The sequence below is a fragment of the Neoarius graeffei genome, chromosome 4, assembly GCF_027579695.1.
Source record: "Neoarius graeffei isolate fNeoGra1 chromosome 4, fNeoGra1.pri, whole genome shotgun sequence".
NCBI lineage: Eukaryota > Metazoa > Chordata > Actinopteri > Siluriformes > Ariidae > Neoarius > Neoarius graeffei.
The window spans coordinates 109800267-109816686 of record NC_083572.1 but is presented as its reverse complement, the minus strand read 5'-3'; the positions used below and the strand labels follow the sequence as shown (position 1 = coordinate 109816686).

The 16420-nt window shown below is 40.2% G+C and overlaps 1 protein-coding gene across 1 annotated transcript in view; it reads right to left on the bottom strand.

The window, feature by feature from the left end:
* Window positions 1-10741: 10741 nt before the first annotated feature.
* tubgcp5 (tubulin gamma complex component 5) overlaps window positions 10742-16420 on the bottom strand; it is a 50737-nt gene continuing 45058 nt past the window's right edge. The window contains exons 21-23 of the mRNA XM_060920161.1: window positions 14232-14320; window positions 13573-13673; window positions 10742-11151 (exon numbers count right to left, since the gene is read on the bottom strand). Coding sequence (XP_060776144.1) covers window positions 11105-11151; window positions 13573-13673; window positions 14232-14320 — 237 coding nt within the window. The 3' untranslated portion in view covers window positions 10742-11104. The remainder of the gene's footprint in view (window positions 11152-13572; window positions 13674-14231; window positions 14321-16420) is intronic.

Sequence of the window (16420 nt, the reverse complement as noted above, 5' to 3'; positions counted from 1 at the left end):
AACCAACAGGAAACTCCGCCGACACTTCACACCGCGGCCACCAGAGGGCGCCATTTCACACTTCTTGGGATTTTATTTTTTAATATGTCATGGATTTCACTCAAAATTTCAACCCATTTTTAAACTTTGAAAGCAGGTAAAAACAAAACACCAATTATTAATGCTATTTCATTCTTCTTAAATATTTAATCCCAACAATAACATCATGGAGAAGTTGATGGCTTTGCAAAGAGAAATGGATCATTTTGGTGGCCAGAATGGACAAGCGGGTTAAGTGAAAAAGGACACGTCTACCCATCTTAAATCTAAACAAATTCCAATCTTATCTTGGCTCTCCCAGCCAGCACTGCCTTCAAGGCCGTCGCTGTAGAAACGTGATTCTCCCCCTGGAGTTCACTGCAGTGAGACTCTGTGTGTGTGTGTGTGTGTGTGTGCGCGTGCTTTTTTTTGTCCTATACTTTCTTTCCGTCTGTACTATGAAAGCTAAGTTGAACCGGAGTCAAATTCCTCGTGTGTGTAACATACCTGGCAATAAAGTGCTTCTGATTCTGAAAAAGATTCTCATCAAATTCGAATTCTATTCCATGGCTTGAATGTGTGCAAGAGTTCACATCCATCCATTATCTCTAGCCGCTTTATCCTGTCCTACAGAGTCACAGGCAAGCTGGAGCCTATCCCAGCTGACTACGGGCGAAAGGCTGGGTACACCCTGGACAAGTCGCCAGGCCATCACAGGGCTGACACATAGACACAGACAACCATTCACACTCACATTCACACCTACGGTCAATTTAGAGTCACCAGTTAACCTAACCTGCATGTCTTTGGACTGTGGGGGAAACCGGAGCACCCGGAGGAAACCCACGCGGACAAGGGGAGAACATACAAACTCCGCACAGAAAGGCCCTCGCCGGCCACAGGGCTCGAACCCAGACCTTCTTGCTGTGAGGCGACAGCGCTAACCACTACACCACCGTGCCACCCTAGAGTTCACATGAAACTGTATATGTATGTATTTGTATTCATGTATGTGCAATGCATCTCTGTATGCCCACTTGTTTATCTTTTTTTTCTGTTACTTAACTGTGCCACTCCATACATTTATGTACTGGCCTGCTGTTTCTGACATACTGTACTCCTGTCTGCTGTCTGTTGTCATGGTTGTTGTTTTTTACGTTCATGAACTGCTTGAACTGAATTGCCCCCTTGGGGACTAACAAAGTTGTCTGAATCTGATAACTTTCTTTCATCTCAGAAATATTGCGAAGATAAGAAATTTAATGTCACTACATGACGCGGAAAAACTAGTTCATGCTTTCATTCCCTCCAGGTTGGATTATTGTAATGCCTTACTGTCTGGATGTTCCAATAAGTGCATAAACAAGCTCCAGTTAGTTCAAAATGCAGCAGCAAGAGTCCTTACTAGAACTAGAAAATATGACCCCATCACCCCTGTCTTATCCACACTGCATTGGCTCCCAATCAAATTTCGTATTGATTATAAAATACTACTATTGACCTTTAAAGCACTGAATGGTCTCGCACCACAGTACCTGAGTGAACTTCTGCTCCTCTATGACCCGCCACGCCTACTTAGATCAAAAGGTGCAGGCTATCTGCTGGTACCTCATATAGTGAAGGCTATGTCAGGGGGCGGAGCCTTTTCTTACAAATTCCCACAGTTATGGAACAGCCTTCCAAGTAGTGTTCGGGAATCAGACACAGTCTCAGCGTTTAAGTCTCGGCTGAAAACATATCTGTTTGGTGTTTTGAGGTAAAGGAGTAGATCTGGAGGATCCTCAGACAGAGTGTTTTGGTAAACTGGGATGTATGGATGCTGTCAGCTGTCAGGCTTGCTCATTGGGGATAGATTAGGGATAAAATTAGCTCATGCTTTAAGTCGTTAAAATTCTGTAAAGCCGCTTTGCGACAATGTTTATTGTTAAAAGTGCTATACAAATAAACTTGACTTGACTTGACTTGTCAGTCCCCACTTGCTTGCTCACTCGAGTTTGTTGACGGTGTAGTGGCTGCTGCTTTATGTCCCGGGGCTCCCTCATGCCTGTGTTACCTTCTGGCTCTCCCCTTTTAGTTATGCTGTCATAGTTCAGAATCAGAATCAGAAATCAGAATCAGAAACACTTTTTATTGCCAGGTATGTGGACACACACGAGGAATTTGACTCCGGTTCACTTAGCTCTCATAGTACAAAACAGATTAAAAAAAGCGTATACACAAAACAAACAAACAAGCAAACAACAACAACAAAAATAGGTGCATAGTGCAAAGTAATCCAGGAAAGTCAAGTATGAAATAGTTAAATAAATATAAAGTATACAGTGTGCACAGAATGACGGTATAAGTGTTCAGATATTTTACAAGTGATATTACTGATATATGAATCTGGATTTTAGCTGTTCATCACAGAAAGGATTTCCCTTTTGGTGCAATATGGTGCATAGTGCAAAGATGAAATAGTAAATATAAATAAGTACATGTCGGCCGACATGTGTCCGTGGATTCCATGACTCGTCACATATAAGTAACAGTGAGCACAGAATGACAGTATGAGTGTGCAGATATTTTGCAAGTGATATTACTGATATATGAATCTGAATTTTAGCTGTTCATCACAGAGACAGCCTGAGGGAAGAAACTGTTCTTGTGTCTGGTTGTTTTTGCATACAGAGATCTATATCGCCTCCCTGAGAAGATTAAACAGATTGTGACCAGGGTGTGATGGGTCTGCAGAGATGTTACCTGCCTGTTTCCTGACTCTGGACAAGTATAAGTCTTGGATGGAGGGCAGGTTGACACCAATAATTTTCTCTGCAGACCTTATTGTCCATTGCAGTCTGTTCTCCTGTTTGGTGACCGATCCAAACCAAACAGTGATGGAAGAGCAAAGAACAGACTGAATGATGGCAGAGTAGAATTGTGTCAGCAGCTCCTTAGGCAGGTTGAGCTTCCTGAGCTGGCGCAGAAAGTACAACCTCTGCTGAGCCTTTTTGATGATGGTGACTGTGTTGGTCTCCCACTTCAAGTCCTGAGAGATTGTGGAACCCAGAAACCTGAAGCTTTCAACGGCAGTCACAGTGTTGTTGGTGATGGGCAGCAGAGTGGGGGGGCTCCTCCTAAAGTCCACTGTCATCTCCACAGTTTTGAGCGTGTTCAGCTCCAGATTGTTCTGACCGCACCACCAGACCAGCCGTTCAACCTCCCATCTGTATGCAGACTCGTCACCGTCCCGGATGAGGCTGATGACTGTTGTATCGTCTGCAAATTTCAGGAGTTTAACAGACGGGTCTCTTGAGGTGCAGTCATTGGTATAAAGGGAGAAGAGCAGTGGGGAGAGCACACACCCCTGGGGGGCGCCAGTGCTGATAGTCCGAGTGCTGGATATGATGCTCCCCATCCTCACCTGCTGCTTCCTGTCAGACAGGAAGTTTGTAATCCACTGACAGGTGGAGGAGGGCACAGTGAGTTGGGTGAGCTTGGTGTGGAGGATGTCTGGAACAATGGTGTTGAATGCCGAACTGAAGTCCACGAACAGAATCCTGGCATATGTCCCTGCAGAGTCAAGGTGTTGCAGGATGTAGTGCAGTCCCATATTGATTGCATCATCCACTGACCTGTTTGCCCGGTAGGCAAACTGCAGGGGGTCCAGCAGGGGGTCTGTGATGTCCTTCAGGTGTGACAACACCAGTCTCTCGAAGGACTTCATGACTACAGATGTGAGAGCTACAGGCCTATAGTCATTCAGTCCTGTGATGGTGGTTTTCTTGGGAAAACAGGTCTTCATAGTTAGTTGCCAGAGTCCCTGCTTGTACTCAGTGCAATATGTATACTGTTTCTACTTATTCAGGTGACATTGGGCATACCTAACAACCTGTGTTTTCTCTCCCTCTCTCCCCCCTCCCCCCAAATCTGTCCCTCTGAGTTACATGTCGGTCCTGAGATCGAGACGCTGAACCTCTTCTGCTCCTCGGACCTGCCTGATCCATCCTGGTGCCGTGTCTGGTTGGAGTCTCATCGCATCGCTCCTGTGGAGGACGGCCCCATGTGGACAGTTGAAAGTCACACTTGGAAGACACTCTGGACTCTTACAATAATGCTTTTATGGCTGAGGACTACAGTTGACTTGTTAACTTTAGGACTGCAGTTGTCATGAACAGTTTTGCACTCAAGTTTCCATCAATGAAGAGTTTATAACATCAACGAAACTGACTTCTTGTTAAAACTGTTAATATTATAGTCATGCTGCCTGTTGTTGCCCAAATGAGGATGGGTTCCCTTTTGAGTCTGGTTCCTCTCGAAGTTTCTTCCTCATGTTGTCTGAGGGAGTTTTTCCTTGCCACCGTCGCCACAGGCTTGCTCATTGGGGATAGATTAGGGATAAAATTAGCTCATGTTTTAAGTCGTTGAAACTGTGTAAAGCTGCTTTGCGACAATGTTTATTGTTAAAAGTGCTATACAAATAAACTTGACTTGAATCTGAATAACCAGGTGTTGAAAACTCTGATTCATTTCCATCATAAGGAGGTGTGTACAATTCTAATTCAGTCTTCGATAGTAACCAGGTGTAAACACTTAATTCAGTTTTACAGGAATCAGGTGTAGAAAATTCTAATTCAGTTCCATAGTAACCAGGCATAGACACAATTCATTTCCATTGTAACCAGGCACAGACAATTAATTCAATTCTATAGCAACCAGGGGTGGAAAATTCCAATTCAGTTCAACAGTAACTTGAACCATGAATGGAGAAAGAGTGTGCTGGTCCCAATATACAAGAATAAGGGCTGCAGTACAGAGCTGCAGTAATTACAGAGGGATAAAATTGATGAGCCACACCATGAAGCTATGGGAAAGGGTATTGGAGGCGAAATTGAGAAGAGAGGTAGCAATCTGTGAACAGCAGTACGGGTTTATGCCAAGGAAGAGCACGTCGGATGCAATTTTTGCTTTAAGAATGTTAATGGTGAAGTACAGGGAAGGCCAGAGAAAGCTACATTGTGTGTTTGTAGACCTGGAGAAGGCATATGATAGAGTGCCGAGAGATGAGTTATGGTATTGTATGAGAAAGAGTGGAGTGAATGAGAAGTATATCAGAGTGGTGCAAGACATGTATGAGAACAGTGAAACAGCAGTAAGGTGTGCATTTGGAACAACTGAATGGTTCAAGGTGAAGGTGGGACTCCATCAAGGATCTGCTTTGAGTCCTTTCTTGTTTGCCATAGTGATGGATAGCTTGATGCATGAAGTGAGGCAAGAGTCACCATGGAACATGATGCTTGCGGATGATATTGTGATATGTGGTGAAAGTAGAAAGGAGGTTGAGTTGGGTTTGGAGAGATGGATGTATGCACTGGAACGAAGAGGAATGAAGGTGAGCAGTAGCAAAACAGAATACATGTGCATCAATGAGAATGGGGATGAGAGTGTAGTGAAGATGCAAGGAGCAGACGTAAAGAAAGTTAGTGAAGTCAAGTACCTGGGGTCAACTGTGCAGGAAAATGGGGGCTGCGATAATGAGGTGAGAAAGAGAGTGCAGGCAGGGTGGAGCAGTTGGAGAAGGATTTCGGGAGTCATTTGTGATAGGAAAGTCCCAGCAGAAGTGAAAGGTAAGATGTATAAGACAGTAGTGAGAGCAGCTGTGATGTATGGATTGGAGACCGTACCCTTAACGAAGAGACAGGAGGCAAAGTTGGAGGTGGCGGAGTTGAGGATGTTAAGGTTTGCAATGGGAGTGACGAGGTTGGACAGGATAAGGAACGAGCACATCAGAGGGACGGCACATGTGGAGAGCTTGGGAATGAAGCTAAGAGAGATGAGACTGAGATGGTATGGGCACATCCTGAGAAGAGATGCAGAGCATGTTGGAAAGAGAATGTTGAGGATGGAGCTGCCAGGCACACAAAAACGAGGAAGGCCAAAGAGGAGATACACTTGTGTTCAAAATAATAGCAGTCCAACATGACTAACCAGATCAATCACTGTTTTTGGTGGAAATTATATTACTACATGGCAAATAATTTTCCAGTAGGTGTAGTAGAGTCATAGAAAACCAACAGACCCAACATTCATGATATGCATGCTCCTGAGTCTGTGTAATCGAATAATTAAGTGAAAGGGACGTGTTCAAAATAATAGCAGTGTGGAGTTTAATTAGTGAGATCATTCATTCTGTGAAAAAACAGGTGTCAATCAGGTGGCCCTAATTTAAGGATGAAGCCAGCACATGTTGTACATCCATTTCTCTCTGAAAACCTGAGAAACATGGGTCGTTCCAGACATTGTTCAGAAGAACAGCGTGCTTTGATTAAAACGTTGATTGGAGAGGTAAAACGTATACTGTAAAGAAGTGCAGAAAATGATGGGCTGCTCGGCTAAAATGATCTCTAGTGCTTTAAAATGGACAGCAAAGCCAGAGAGACGTGGAAGAAAACAGAAGACTACCATTCGAATGGATCGAAGAATAGCCAGAATGGCAAAGACTCAGCCAATGATCAGCTCCAGGGTGATCAAAGACGGTCTGAAGTTACCTGTGAGTACTGTGACAATTAGAAGATGCCTGTGTGAAGCTAATCTATCGGCAAGAAGCTCCCGCAAAGTTCCACTGTTAAAAAAAAGATGTGCTGAAGAGGATACAATTTGCCAAAGAACACATCGACTGGCCTAAAGAGAAATGGAAAAACATTTTGTGGACTGATGAAAGTAAAATTGTTCTTTTTGGGTCCAAGAGCCGCAGACAGTTTTTCAGACGACCCCCAAACACTGAATTCAAGCCACAGTACACTCTGAAGACAGTGAAGCATGGTGATGCAAGCATCATGATATGGGAATGTTTCTCTTACTGTGGTGTTGGGCCCATTTATCGCATACCAGGGATCATGGATCAGTTTGCATATATCAAAATACTTGAGGAGGTCATGTTGCCTTATGCTGAAGAGGAAATGCCCTTGAAATGGGTGTTTCAACAAGACAACGACCCCAAACACACCAGTAAGCGAGCAGCATCAGGGTTCAAGACCAACAAAATGAAAGTTATGGAGTGGCCAGCCCAATCCCCGGACCTTAATCCGATAGAAAACTTGTGGGGTGACATCAAAAATGCTGTTTCTGAGGTAAAACCAAGAAATGCAGAGGAATTGTGGAATGTTGTCAAATCATCCTGGGCTGGAATACCTGTTCACAGGTGCCAAAAGTTCTCAGAAACCGTGGTTATACAACTAAATATTAGTTTAGTGATTTACAGGAATACTAAATCCTTAAGATTTTTTCAGTTTATACAGTAAATATTTGGAGTTTGTAATGAAAAATGCAGACACTGCTATTTTTTTTGAACAGCCCAATGTTCATTTTTCTTCATTTTCTGTAAAGTAATTAAAATATTGATACATTTTTCTTCATGTTTTGATGTAGAATATAATGTGCATTGTTCCCAATGCATGGAAATAAAAACTATTATAAGGATTTTGAGCTTTACTCACGTTTTTAAACACACTGCTATTATTTTGAACACAACTGTACATGGATGTGGTGAGAGAGGACATGAAAGTGGAAGGTGTGGTAGAGAAGGATGCGGAAGACAGGGAGCAATGGAGACGAAAGATCCACTGTGGCGACCCGTAATCGGGAGCAGCCAAAAGAAGAAGTAACCAAGTGTAGAAAATTCTAATTCAGTTCTATCATAAGGTGTGTACAATTCCAATTCAGTTCTATAGTAACCAAGTCTCAAAAATTCTAATTCAGCTCTATAGTAACCAGGTGTAGACACTTAATTCAGTTCTATCGTAACCAGGTGTGTACAATTCTAAGTCAATTCTATAGTAACCAGGTGTAGACTATTCAATTCTATAGTAACCAGGGGTGTACAAGTCCAATTCAGTTCTATAATAACCAAGTGTAGAAAATTCTAATGTAGTTCTATCATAAGGTGTGTACAATTTTAATTCAGTTCTATAGTAACCAAGTCTCAAAAATTCTAATTCAGCTCTATAGTAACCAGGTGTAGACACTTAATTCAGTTCTATTAGAATTGTACACACCTGGTTACTATAGAACTGACTTAGAATTGTACACACCTGGTTACAAGTCAGTTCTATAGTAACCAGGGTGTACAAGTCCAATTCAGTTCTATAATAACCAAGTGTAGAAAATTCTAATTCAGTTCTATAGTAACCAAGTCTCAAAAATTCTAATTCAGCTCTATAGTAACCAGGTGTAGACACTTAATTCAGTTCTATTAGAATTGTACACCCTGGTTACTATAGAACTGACTTAGAATTGTACACACCTGGTTACAAGTCAGTTCTATAGTAACCAGGGTGTACAAGTCCAATTCAGTTCTATAATAACCAAGTGTAGAAAATTCTAATTCAGTTCTATAGTAACCAAGTCTCAAAAATTCTAATTCAGCTCTATAGTAACCAGGTGTATACACTTAATTCAGTTCTATCGTAACCAGGTGTGTACAACTCTAATTCAATTCCATCATAACCAGGTGTGTACAATTCTAAGTCAGGTCTATAGTAACCAGGTGTAGACATTTACAGTGGTGCTTGAAAGTTTGTGAACCCTTTAGAATTTTCGATATTTCTGCATAAATATGACCTAAAACATCATCAGATTTTCACACAAGTCCTAAAAGTAAAGAGAACCCAGTTAAACAAATGAGACAAAAATATTATACTTGGTCATTTATTTATTGAGGAAAATGATCCAATATTACATATCTGTGAGTGGCAAAAGTATGTGAACCTTTCGGATTAGCAGTTAATTTGAAGGTGAAATTAGAGTCAGGTGTTTTCAATCAATTGGTATGACAATCAGGAGTGAGTGGGCGCCCTGTTTTATTTAAAGAACAGGGATCTATCAAAGCCTGATCTTCACAGTACATGTTTGTGGAAGTGTATCATGGCATGAACAAAGGAGGTTTCTGAGGACCTCAGAAAAAGCGTTGTTGATGCTCATCAGGTTGGAAAAGGTTACAAAACCATCTCTAAAGAGTTTGGACTCCACCAATCCACAGACAGATTGTGTACAAATGGAAGAAATTCACGACCATTGTTACCCTCCCCAGGAGTGGTCGACCAAAAAAGATCATTCCAAGAGCAAAGCGTATAATAGTCAGCGAGGTGACAAAGGACCCCAGGGTAACTTCTAAGCAACTGAAGGCCTCTCTCACATTGGCTAATGTTAATATTTGAGTCCACCATCAGGAGAACACTGAACAACAATGGTGTGCATGGCAGGGTTGCAAGGAGAAAGCCACTGCTCTCCAAAAAGAACATTGCTGCTCGTCTGCAGTTTGCTAAAGATCACATGGACAAGCCAGAAGGCTATTGGAAAAATGTTTTGTGGATGGATGAGACCAAAATAGAACTTTTTGGTTTAAATGAGAAGTGTTATGTTTGGAGAAAGGAAAACACTGTATTCCAGAATAAGAACCTTATCCCATCTGTGAAACATGGTGGTGGTAGTATCATGGTTTGGCCTGTTTTGCTGCATCTGGGCCAGGACGGCTTGCCATCATTGATGGAACAATGGATTCTGAATTATACCAGCGAATTCTAAAGGAAAATGTCAGGACATCTGTCCATGAACTGAATCTCAAGAGAAGGTGGGTCATGCAGCAAGACAACGACCCTAAACACACAAGTCGTTCTACCAAAGAATGGCTAAAGAAGAATAAAAGTTCATGTTTTGCAATGGCCAAGTCAAAGTCCTGACCTTAATCCAATCGAAATGTTGTGGAAGGACCTGAAGCGAGCAGTTCATGTGAAGAAACCCACCAACATCCCAGAATTGAAGCTGCTCTGGACAGAGGAATGGGCTAAAATTCCTCCAAGCCGGTGTGCAGGACTGATCAACAGTTACCGGAAACGTTTAGTTGCAGTTATTGCTGCACAAGGGGGTCACACCAGATACTGAAAGCAAAGGTTCACATACTTTTGCCACTCACATATGTAATATTGGATCATTTTCCTCAATAAATAAATGACCAAGTATAATATTTTTGTCTCATTTGTTTAACTGGGTTCTCTTTATCTACTTTTAGGACTTGTGTGAAAATCTGATGATGTTTTAGCTCATATTTATGCAGAAATATTGAAAATTCTAAAGGGTTCACAAACTTTCAAGCACCACTGTACTTCAATTCTATAGTAACCAGGTGTGTACAATTCTAATTCATTTCTATAATAACCAAGTGTAGAAAATTCTAATTCAGCTCTATAGTAACCAAGTGTAGACACTTAATTCAGTTCTATAGTAACCAGGTGTGTAAAATTCTAATTCAATTCTATTGTAAGGAGGTGTGTACAATTCTAAGTCTATAGTAACCAGGTGTAGAGACTTAATTCAATTCTGTCGTAGCCAGGTGTAAACAATTCTAATTCAGTTCTATAGTAACCAGGTGTAGAAAATTCTAATTCAAGTCTATCATAAGGAGGTGTGTACAATTCTAATTCAATACTCTATAAGACATAATTAAATGTAACCTCTACATTTTGTAGTATTTCATACTTGAAATTTGTTTTATTTCAGATACTTATGGCTGACTTATTGAGCCCAAAGTGTCCAAAACAAAGCTGGTTGAGATTCAGTGTGAGACTGAATCCAGAATTTGTTCTAAATAAATCAGTGTTGGACATTGGATGTGTAAAAAATGATGTCCAGATCAATGCTGTGTTAAAACCAACCCACCCTGTAAATAACGAGGGCTTACTCAGGAATATCACAGATTCACATCAATAATCTATTTATTGAGCACAGACATCAGCAAGAAATAATGAATCACGGCTGATGCACACACATATATACACACACGCTATAGAACACTGACGCGACTGTACGTCACACTGACCATGGAGTCAAATGTTTTTGTTGCAATTTTAACTTCATTCACGTTGAAAGCTTTCAGCGAAACAAAGAGAACAAACTCGTTCAGGGATGAGACTCGTTTCACAGCTGAAGAAGCTTCGTTGTGCAATTGCTCACTTCCTCATCTTGTGGTCTCGACTCAGACATTTCTACACACTGACAGAGGAACATGGCACACATGCAGTACTACAGCGCCGCCCTGGTGGTGAGATGTGGTCTAACACTGCTCAAAGCCTGCCATCAGAGACAGAGCGAGAGATTCCACTGGAAAAAGAAGAGCAGCAGATTAATTGTGTTATTCATCTGAGAAACACCACAGAGTGAACGAGAAACGTGTCTCTGTATTCAGGAGTTAACATGTACAAATCTGTAAACATATTTGTTTGTCGGTCATCTTTTGAGTTCAATTTAAAAAAAAATTTCCCGAAAGTAACATTTTTACATTTTAATTTACATTTCAAATTAAATTTGCAAATCGTACAAATTTAAATTGCATCCCATAGCTTGTACTCGTGTGCAAGGGTTCAAATAAAATTTCTTAATATTCATGTGTCCAAAATTCTAAGTTAATTTTTGGTCACACAATCCAGTTCAAATCTACAAATTCAGATTCAAACGAACTCAACACCTTTGGCTGAAATGACAATTCAATTTTATAAATCTAATTTTAACAGTTGAAAATTATAATGCACTTTCTATAAGACTGTCATCAAATTAAACAGGAATTTATTTTACAACTGACTATTATTCTAATATATGACATTTTAATTTTCTTCACTCGGTTATTATAAAGTTGTTTTTTTACATTATGAGTCTAAAATATTAAAATCACACCTGGTTATTATAGAACTGAATTAGAATTGTGTACATCTAGTTACTGTAGAACTGGATCACCACCTTCCTAGCCCTTGTTATGAGAGAACTGAACTAGAATTTTTCAACACCTGGTTACTATGGAACTGAATTAGAATAAAATTCTTACCCCTTGTTACTCTAGAACCAAATTAGAATTTTATTCCTTGTTACTCTAGAACTGAATTAGAATTTGTTTACCCTTGTTAATGTAGAACTGAATTTGAATTAGATTTTTGTCAACCCCTTGTTACTCTAGAACTGAATTAGAATTTTTCACTCCTTGTTACTCTAGAACTGAATTAGAATTTTTTTTACCATTGTTAATGTAGAACTGAATTTGAATTAGATTTTTGTTAACCCCTTGTTACTCTAGAACTGAATTAGAATTTCACTCCTTGTTACTCTAGAACTGAATTAGAATTTTTTTTACCCTTGTTAATGTAGAACTGAATTTGAATTAGATTTTTGTTAACCCCTTGTTACTCTAGAACTGAATTAGAATTTTTCACTCCTTGTTACTCTAGAACTGAATTAAAATTTCACTCCTTGTTACTCTAGAACTGAATTAGAATTTTTAACCCCCTTGTTACTCTAGAACTGAATTAGAATTTTTACCCTTGTTAATGTAGAACTGAATTTGAATTTAACCCCCTTGTTACTCAAGAACTAAATTAGAATTTTTTACTCCTGTTACTCTAGAACTGAATTAGATTTTTTTTACCCTTGCTAATGTAGAATTGAATTTGAATTAGATTTTTGTTAACCCCTTGTTACTCTAGAACTGAACTAGAATTTTTTACTCCTTGTTACTCTAGAACTGAATTTGAAATCTTTAACCCCCTTGTTACTCTAGAAGTGAATTAGAATTTAACCCTTGTTACTGTAGAACTGAATTAGAATTAACACTTGGTTACTACAGAACTGAATTCAAAATTTTCTTTACCCCTTGTTAACGTACAACTGTATTAGAATTTTTTTTACCCCTTGTGACTATAGAACTGAATTTAAAAAAAAAAATTACCCCTTGTTACTGTAGAACTGAATTTGAATTAGATTTTTGTTAACCCCTTGTTACTCTAGAACTGAATTAGAATTGTTTTATCCCTTGTTAATGCACAAGTGAATTAATTTAAACACGATTACTATAGAACTGAATTAGATTTTTTTTTTTACCCCTTGTTAATGTAGAACCGATTCAGAATTGTGTGCACCTAGTTACTGTAGAACTGAATTAGAATTCAAATCAAAGTCCTTCCCACGCCATGTGGTGCACAGGGTGACGCCTATCTCCGTTTCGGTAGTCCTCGGCCTCTTGCCTATTACATAGCTAGGGGTTACAGTGGGGGGCGTGTCCTCTGGTAACCGCGAGAGTTTGACTGTATTGCAGCGTGCCTTGCCAGACGGCAGTAGGTACCATTTTTATGATGGTCTTTGGTATGACCCGACTGCGAGGAGAACTCCCGATCTCCCGATCAAGAGGCGGACACGCTAACCACTAGGTCAACTCGTGGTACTGAATTAGAATTGTCTACCCCTTATCACTAGATAAATTAATTAAAAATTTTCAACTCCATCTTACCTTAAAAGTGAATTAGAATTTTCTACCCCTTGTTACTGTAGAACTGAATTAGAATTATCTCCATATTATACCGTTTAATCTGAACCCTTGGACACAAACTCAAGCCATGGAATAGAATTTCAGCTTGATGTACAATTCAACACAAACTTGACTGTATATAAACACAGATTTGTAAAAGTGAATTTCAGACTCTAGTGATGTGTGTGTGACTGATTAAAGAGGAAGCAGTTTAAACCCAGCAGCAGACTCACGATGAGGAAACGATCCTCTGCACACGGCTTTGTTCAGAATCGTCACCAGGAACATGTGACAGTTCTTAAAATCCGACTCCATTTTGTCGATAGATTCGATCCTGAAGAGTCAGAAAAAGCAGAACAATGTCTGAACAGGTCGTTATAAACCATCATAGTAAATAATTCATCCACATTAATACGCTTTATTAAAGTAGGTATGGAGCATCTCTCGACCTTTACCCTCGTTCAAAATACAGGCCATGAGCGTGAATATGCACAAACATGCTAATTAGAAACATTGTTCTTGCGTCGTCACAAACAGCTCCAAACTCTACAATATGGAAACCACTTTCTCAGTGAATATATAACCATGACAACCCTGCTATTTTGTTTGATTTTGTTCGTTGTCAGTGATTACTCACAAATTCTGCAGTTAAAAGTTTCTCTTATGACATCATCCTTCTCTAATTTGCATAGCAGGTCATGACTGATTACTTCCTGAGGATTTAATCAAGTCAAATTAACACACAAGTTCTAACAAAACCTGTTTTTAAATGGAAATGTGTTCAAATTTGACTCAAACACCCAAAAGGATATAATCAGAATCAGTTATACAGCAGAAGCTCGCCATTTAAGCCACTGAAATAAAATTTCTCCTCAAACTTATGATAACTTACTTCCATGCTCCGAAGCCAGCCTGCCATCGGTCAGAGAAGATGAGAACCAGGTTAAGGACCTTCATGATGGCTTCTTTGACAAAACTCACCTGGAAAAAACAACAACAACAAAAAAACACACATAACTTTCATCTTGTGCTTGAGTTTAACTAACGACACATGACAATGTGAGGAACAACACACTGTTGTGCGATTATAGGAAAATAATCAACAGTGTAGTGGTGTGATGAAGAGAAGTTGACGATTTTCCAGTAACAGCACTTAACCTGAAAAAAAAAAAATAAATAAAATCTAGACCCTCTCGATACTCTCTTACTGCTGTTTGGTCTAACTGCTGCTTTATCTCCCAAATCACCATAGCAACGAGACAAAACTAAACGCGACAGCTAAACCATACATATTGGCACTTTGGCACATTGCTTACATCACCAAGGAGACGCTACTGTCAATCATGTGATCGAACATGCCCACACGATTTTTATCAGTCGATAAATATCTATAATAAATTGGAGTTGCATTACAGCTAGGTTTCTTTATTGAGTGACCGCTTTAACACAGTGCAGCGAGAACCGGGTTTTCCATCTTTATCTGGGGAACTTAAACGGCAACGGTTTTAATTTTATGCACATTTGAAACTTTATATGTTAAAAAACCCTCTGTAATTTTCTTCTGGTCCCAAGAAGTATTGTTAATAAGTAATAATTACAATAAGTTAGCGCGGATCGCGGCGAATTCCTGTTCGGCGATTTTCGTGACCACTTGGCGTGTGACGTCATTTAAGCCAAACAAACCGCTTGAGTTGAGCATACATGTCAACCTATACAGAATGTCCGTATTTTATACGGATCTGATTCAATAAACGTAGTATACGGGCGTACAAATAAAGTTATACGGATTCTTTAAAAAAGCTTCAATATTTATTTAGAGCTATAATCAATTCCCACGATGATAAAAGAGCGCATAACATTTACAAACGTACTGTACACCACAGAAAGCACAAACAGCCAGTAAAGAGTCTTATGAAATCGCGCGTTATCTTGTGGTAGCGAGACTTCGTTCCACTTTTGATCATGCGCACATCGCATTGCGAGAATCCCGCCAACCGGGAAGTAACATTTTGTTTGAAAAGCGTATTTCCACCTGAGCGACTTTCACTAGCGACTGAAAAGATTCTGAATGGGCACTCCGGCAAGATCAGCACAGACACTTGCTGTGACATGCAGCCTCGTGAGGTATTGGTGCAGAGCGCTAAAAAAGCTGTCATGGAGTACAATTCAGAACATTAGAGTGACACTTTGCAGGGATTAAAGCAAAAAAAAATCCTGAGCCTGAACTTTGTCGACACAGGCAAGAAACTAATATATATATATATATATATATATATATATATATATATATGTGTGTGTGTGTGTGTGTGCACGTGTTTTGGATTGTGTGTTTATTTTCAAGCCATACCAGGGGGTTTGTGGGGGCATGGGATCAGAGATTGCATGAATGGAAAATTAAATTTTTTTTCAATTTGTTGGACAGCTGCCGCTTGAACTCCGGTGTAATGCCGTGCGTATTAAAATAGCTGGCCAGCTGATTTGACATTGACATTCTACTGAGAGCCGCTTTGTCTCCCGCAACCTTTTTGCATAGGTCGACCAGGGGTTGAGCAAGGGTGAATGACAGGTCGTGTTCTGCGAGGAAAGCACACACCCTTATTTTTAATTCGCACACTCGGTCAGTTATTGATGTTGGCACTGCAGCTGTTGCCGTAGCTCCCGGCAAGCGTGTGGTGTGTGGGACCGCACGGACAGCAGCTTGATGGCCAAGGTCTAATTCGTGTGTACGTAGCACCTTTTTGCCACTGGATCCGTAAATTATCTTCCTGGAACATAGCGTGCAGTAGCAAGCGCCTGGTATGCCCAACTTCTTGCACCAATTTCTAAATGGCTTGCCATCTCGCCCAGTCTCCTCTAGCCATGCCCAGCGCCATTTATTTTTAACACCTTTCTCTAGGGTCGTCACATCTGCCCCAGAGTTCACGAACTGCATTTTGCCCACGCCACCATGCAATTCCGTTTTCTCTCTCTCTCCCTCGCCCTTCTCTCCAACACAAAAGTTCATTTATTTTATTTTTTTTACTTTTTACCCTCTCTCCGTTGAATGGAGCCGTAACGGCGCGAGGTGACTTTCCGTGTCGA